This window comes from Rhipicephalus sanguineus, chromosome 4 (genome assembly GCF_013339695.2).
Source record: "Rhipicephalus sanguineus isolate Rsan-2018 chromosome 4, BIME_Rsan_1.4, whole genome shotgun sequence".
NCBI classification, from domain to species: domain Eukaryota; kingdom Metazoa; phylum Arthropoda; class Arachnida; order Ixodida; family Ixodidae; genus Rhipicephalus; species Rhipicephalus sanguineus.
The window spans coordinates 88,768,021-88,774,682 of NC_051179.1; the positions used below are offsets into that span (position 1 = coordinate 88,768,021).

The 6,662-nt window shown below is 48.9% G+C and overlaps 1 protein-coding gene across 6 annotated transcripts in view; it reads left to right on the forward strand.

Moving 5' to 3' along the window:
* The window catches only part of LOC119390395 (uncharacterized), a 255,236-nt gene that overhangs the window by 37,491 nt on the left and 211,083 nt on the right, over window positions 1–6,662 (forward strand). For 3 of the 6 annotated variants that reach the window (XM_049414826.1, XM_049414825.1, XM_037658006.1), the window contains exon 4: window positions 1,372–1,437. The exons of the other annotated variants lie outside the window; for them this stretch is intronic. In XM_049414826.1, the coding sequence (XP_049270783.1) occupies window positions 1,372–1,437 (66 nt within the window). The remainder of the gene's footprint in view (window positions 1–1,371; window positions 1,438–6,662) is intronic. 6 annotated transcript variants of the gene reach the window in all.

Below are 6,662 nucleotides of genomic sequence, written 5' to 3' on the forward strand. Positions count from 1 at the left end.
TTTGCTCCAACGACCTGCGGGAGACGATTAGAGCGGTCGTACAGGAGGAGCTGCAAAAATTCCTGTCTTCATCACAGCTTCAACTGTATTCCATTGCTGAGATCGTGCGCCAGGAGATCCAGCAGTCGCTTGGTACCCCTGAACCAGCGCAGTCGTTGCCGCAAGCAAAACGCTTTGTTGGGCTAGTTGGTTCATGACTTCAGAAGGAAAAATTGTAGCGCAAAGCAACACACGAGCAGACAAATATAACGCCAGTCCTGTCCTCTTTGTCTGTCCGTGTGTTGCTTTGTGCTACAATTTTTCCTTCAGTAGCCGCAAGAAATGTGCTACGCTGCTGCAGTCCGCCGTCCCGTTTCTCATCAGTGAAAACGTCAAGTAACCGCATCACCGCATCTCCTTCGCCAGACACCAGCGCCATCAGCCAAGTCAATTTAAAAATACTGCTTTATTGTTAAATTCGAGGCTCTGACTTACTAATGTTCGAAGTTTCAAAAATAGTGCATAGGACAAAAACGTGTTCTATTTTCGGAAAAAGACGTAATTCCATTCCCATTCCATTCCGTGCAAAAGGCTCTTATTTCCATTTCCATTCGATTCCTTCAAGCGTTGTCCCCATTCGATCCCCATTCCATTCCGGGGTCGCGAAAATGTGGAATGATTCCGGAGTCTTTCCAATTCTGGAGTGGCAACTCCGCAGCACTGATGGCTGCTTCCCTACTTCACACAAATTATGATGATTTATAGCGTAGTGGGTACCACGCAAGTGTATTTGTATTGATTTCCAAGGAGGCCCATAAGGCCCCCAAGATACATTTCTTCAGGGTCCCAATGAAGTTCTTTTTGTGTCTCTTTCTGAGGTTAACATATGTTATATAGCGTACTAGGAGAATGAAATAACGACCGGCCGTCACACAATGCAAATTACGTAACTAGTGCGTCCTTAAAGCTTCCAACTCATTACAAAGGGCTCAGCCATAAATCTTCATCCTCGTTGGCCGCCACACAACAAAGTGCACATAATGCCTTACAGATGTGTATCTGGGGCCTCGCTTCTCAGCAGAATGACGAATAGTGGCGTAGTCGACGCTTCCCTACTTCATAAAAATTATGACTTATGGCGTAGTGGGTACTTCGCATGTGTATTTTATTGGTAGCCCCAAGATTGCTTGCAACGGGCTCTAGAAATGCCGTGACTCCAGCTTTCGCTGTATCTGTGCTGCGATTTGCGCCTAGGCCTGGCGTTTTTTGTCTGATTTAGATGCTTTCCTTATTGGTTCTTTTAACTCTGTAGAGAGTAATATGTGTGCGTCGCTATTTCTTGTTTTCATTCAATATGGGTTTTACTGAAGCATTAATTTCACTTTCACACAGAAAAAACATACCAAAGAATGCACTGATGGACAGGGTCATCATGTGCAAGATGGAGTAGGCTGCTCGGTAAGTTCAACATCTTGTCACAATGTAGAAACACACGAGCCGGCACCACTTGTAGGCAAGTACAGTATTTTGTTTGTTTTTTATCCTCCATGTGTATTCTCGTGACACTAGTTTTTATCCCACCCGAGACGTAGCATTTGCCTCCCTTCTATAAACGGCATGTGTTGGAACTAGCAAGTTGTGTTCTTGAGTCTCTTATGCACGCTACAACACACAAGTACGAAGCTACTTGGACGCGCGAAACTTCACGTTAATAACGTTTCATGTGTGCGTCTGCAACTACCTCCCAGATCACGTTCTTTAAGGGGTATTCAGACGGGGTTAGGAATGCTCGGGGGATAAAGGCGGAGCCTAGTGACGTCAGCTCGCGAGGAGAAGTCTCCACAAATGCCCCCCACTCACACGGACGGGGCGAACGGAGGGGGAGACCAGTGTTACCAGACTACTCCTGTGGCTTGTACCGCCCGTTTCACCAGCGGCTGACGACGATGACCCCAGCTACAGATGACCCCAACTGCAGACTGGACACCCAGTGCCGCTCTCTGCAGGAGCAAGTGCAACAATGTGGCCAAACAAGAGCCAAATTCCGCCACAACCCCCACCGCCGGGGGATCGTTTGTCCTGTCGGGGAAAAGGTCCCCGTCCCCTCCGAGGAGCCGTGGGGGGGTCACGCGCACTCGCTAATCCATGACGTCGCGGTCACGTGATCTGCGATCTCCCCGTCTCCCCCGAGCATTTCTCCCCCGTCTGAATACCCCTTTAGGTGCAAACACAGCCGTATTAGGCAAATGCGCGTACACGATGCAGGTGTAGCGTAGTAAATAGCAACCCACCCTTAAATAAAAACTCCAGGCCTGCGCACAGGTCACAGCGAAAGCTGGAAGAGCGGCGTTTCTAGAGCCCGTTGTAAGCTATCTTGGGGCTACTAATACAAGTACACTAGCAAGGTACACACTGCGCCATAAATCACAATTTTTATGAAGTTGGGATGCACCTAATAAGCCATTATTCGTCATTCTGCTGGGAAGCGAGGCACCAGCTACACGGCTGTAAGGCATTATGTGCACTTTGTTGACGCGACGACTGATGGCGATGAACAATAATGGCTCATCCCTTTGTAATGGGTTGGAAGTTTTAAACGGCCCACCAGCTATGTAATTTGCATTGGGTGACGCCGATTTCCCTCTCCCGTCATGCTGTATAACATACCTGGACGTGGGAGAGAGGGGGCGAAGAACTTTACTGAGACCCCGAGGAAATGGATCGTGCGCTTATGGGCTTCCTTGGCAACCAATACAAGTGCACTTACGAGGAACCCACTACGCTATAAATCACTGTAATTTTTGAGAAGTAGGGAAGCAGGCACTGTGCCATTTTTCGTCATTCTATGGAGAGCCGTGGTACCTGCTAAATGTATGTAAGGCATTATGCGCACTTTGTTGATGCTGTGCCTGATGACGATGAAGAAATAAGGCGGAGCCCTTTTTAATGGGTTGGAAGCATTCAACAGCCTACTCGTTGCGCAATTCGCATTGTGTGACGCCTAGTTACAGAATTCGCTTTGTACGATGCTTGGTGCTTATTTTACTCTTCTACCACATTATATTGCATAGGTTAATGTGGTTCCTTCCCGACATGAAGCCTGTATAGGGTCTTTTTGAAAAGCAGTTTCAAGCACCGGCATGGCTGAGAGGTTGAATACTGGGCTCCCGCGCAGAGGGCCCAGGTTCGAACCTCGTTCTATCCTGGATTTTTTTTTTATTATTTCGTTTTTTTTCTTATTTCGAGCGATAGTGGTTACGGACACGGGCGGCGGCGGCGGACAACTACGGCGCCAAAAACGGCCGCTGAAATGTTCTCATAGCAGCTTTCGCTGTAAAAGAAAACATATATAGTATTTTAAAGGCTTTGAAATTCGTGCGGTATCGTCGTGTTGAGGCGTTGCCAGCACGTCTACCTCCATATTTCATGTGCAGCACGAACGTTCTTACGCCGGGGATCAGTGTCTGTGGTATTGCGTCTGACAAGGAGGACGTTTGACTCCTTACTGGCGCAGCTGTTACAACGATAAAGCTACAAAATGTGTTTAAGAAATTCCTAATAAGTGCACAATCGCCTTCTTGCATGAGGTTGTAACAAGGCCTTTGCAAATGGGCAAACACTTAAGACTCGAAAATACATTGCATGTAAAAGATGGGGCTCATGCCTTTTATAGCGAAAAAGAAGAAAAAACGTACGTCCCTTTGAGAGTTGTTACCTGGCAAAAAGGACGTCCACAGGCACAGATGGCAATTTATCTCCTAGATATGTTAGGCTTTCTAAAATTTATGGTTCAATTTCCTTATAAAAATGACAGTCGGCTTTTCCATGGTGTCCGATGCGCATGCCAGTAATGGCGTTAAGGCTTGTGTCGTTTGTTTTGTACGAAATGATCTTACAGCGGCAGTGCGCGAAGTTAGTGTTGTACGCAAAGAGAATGGTGTGAGGAAGTCAGCCTAGCATTGAGAGCGAATGAACGAAGAAGCGACGTCGGTGGAATCTCACGCGCTGCTGGAAAAAGTGACGTTGCGTGGGTGGGTGCCACTGATCCCAGGAGCATCACTGTTCTCATCAAAAATGCAAAGAAAGCAGCCAATAAGAACCGTAAACGCACACTAACGGAACAAAACGAGAAGAACTGGTAGAGAGAGGACCTCTCAACGGTGAGGTGAGCCAACGCGAGATGTCTGCGTCCGCCGGTACTGACACCAGCTGTCCAGCTATGGTCCGTGGTCATAGATAGATGCAGCCGTGTCCTGCCGGGAGTGAGTGCCATCCACTTAACTGAGGCGTAGCCCTCTTGAGTGTCTGCTCTGTTCCTGTATTATACTATGCGATTCCGCGATGTCCTCAAGCATGCGCGATATCCTCAAAGCGCGCGGGACTTGTGCCGCCCTTATCCTGCTAGGAATACATGCTATGTGGTAAGAGATGAATACTTAGTACCTTGCGAATCGCAGACGCTACGGTTGTGGGATGAGTTTTCAATATCAATGTGGTTAGTGCTGAATATCTTAGCCGTGTAAGGATATTGGCGGTCAGTAGGGGTCCCACGTCCCATGTACCTAACCTCATGCATAGGAGAATTCATTGAGCACATATCTTTGCGTCACCTACAGCCCTTCTTAAAGCACCAATTTTGCTCACTCTCAATTTGGATACCCGGCTCATCTGTCCACACTGCGGTGTCTTCCTCATCGGCAAATTCGGATGAGGCATCAATGTCAAGTGGCGCACGACAACGAGGGTGGCCACGCAAACGGAGGCAGGGAAAGCAGACAAGGAAGCTCTGCGAGCTGCGGCTATGCCGAGAGCGTGGGGCGAGAAACAAGCTAAACAGAGCGCGATGAGTATGGGGCCGGATATCGTTATTGCGTTTAACTCTTAAATACGAATCCTGGCGCCGAGGTATGCTTACCCATTGCATGGCGACACGAGGACATTTCACTCATTCCCTGGCCGGGCAAACCTGTTGAGGTAAAAATCCCACGTCCCATGTGCCTAACCTCATGATAGGCAAATTCATTGAGCACCTACTGCCCTTCATAAAGCAACAATCCTTCTTTGCTCACTCTCAATTTGGATACCCGGCGCAGCTGTCGGCCAAAGATGTCCTGTTACAACTACGGGAAGAAGTCCTAGGGCCTTATTCTTACATGAAAACGAGAGCACTCATTACATTAGATCTCAACGGAATATTTGATAATGTTTAAAGCGACCTGATTCTTTGCAATGTTGCAGACTTGCTCTGTATGACTGTCATAGTGCTACGCGCGCTTTATTCGGTCTTTTTTTTTTGAAGATGAAACTCTTTATTTGGCCGATCTTATCGCCAGGAAACGGGAAGTCAAACTACAGCAATACACACTGCACAGTGATAGCGCGGAACCGAGCGTCGGCCGTCGAAAAACTGCACTGCGGCAAGGCGCGTCGGCATTTACATGCGGGCATCGAACATTCGAGCCTTATCGCCGGTGGCCGCGTTAGTTCGAAAATAATCTCATCTGTCCGCGTTTGCGCGCTCTAGCCTATAGATTCTAAGATAATCTGGAAGGTTTCCATACATTAGGGCGGGGCTTGCGCAAGGCGGGGCTACGCGTCAAACGGACTAGTTAGATAAAAATGACAACAAGAAGCCCGCGTGGCAGTGCCCCTCTGAAAAAGCATCGTCCCGATGCTTGTAACAGAAGAGGGAAGGCGAAAAAGTGCATACAATAATAATTACACTGTAAAGGAAAAAGCAGTCCAAGGTTCGTAGGGCGTATAATGGTGAAGGCGAAACAACATGGCCGACTTCGGGGTCGTGCGCGGCGCCGCTGAGAGTTCGTGACGCCGTCCGGGATGACCTCGTAGTCCAGAGCGCCAACACGTCGAAGAACCTTGTATGGTGCGAAGTATCACCGAACAAGTTTATCACTAAGTCCACGTCGGCGTATCGGCGTCCAGACTCAAACACGTCGCCGGGCTGGTATTCTACGAAGAGCTCATCGAAGATGTAACGGCGGCTGGTCGGTAGTCTGCTGATTCTTGATGCGTAGGCGGATGAGTTGGCGGGCTTCGTCGGTGCGCTGAAGGTAGACAGTCACGTCGAGGTTTCTTCGTCGGTGACGTTGGGTAGCATGGCGTCGAGCGTCGTTGACGGTACTTCGTATACCAACTTGTTATATGCGTCATTTGCGTCGTTTCTTGCACGGCCGTGCTGTATGCGAAGGTCACTTATGGAAGGATCGAATCCCACGTATGTACGACATCGACGTACATGGCCAGCATGTCGGAGATGGTCTTATTCAGACGCTCCGTGAGGCCATTGGTGTGTGAGTGGTAGGCTGTTCTACGGCGGTGGCTTGTTTCGCGTTTTTCAAGATCGCTGAGTAAGGTCAGCAGTAAAGGACGTACCTCTGTCGGTGATGAGGACTTCTGGGCCACGATGACGCAGGACGATGTTCTCAATGAAAAACTTGGCTACCTCGGCGGCACTGCCTTTGGGCAGGACCGGATTTTCGGCGTTGTGAGTGAGGTAGTCGGTAGCTACGACGATCCACTGGTTTTCGACGGTCGACGTCGGGAACGGCCCCAATAAGTCTATACCTAATTGCTGGAACGGTCGTCGAGGTAGTTCGATGGGCTACAGAAGTCCTGCTAGCCTGTCCGTGGTGTCTTGCGTAGCTGACAGTCCCGGTATGTCT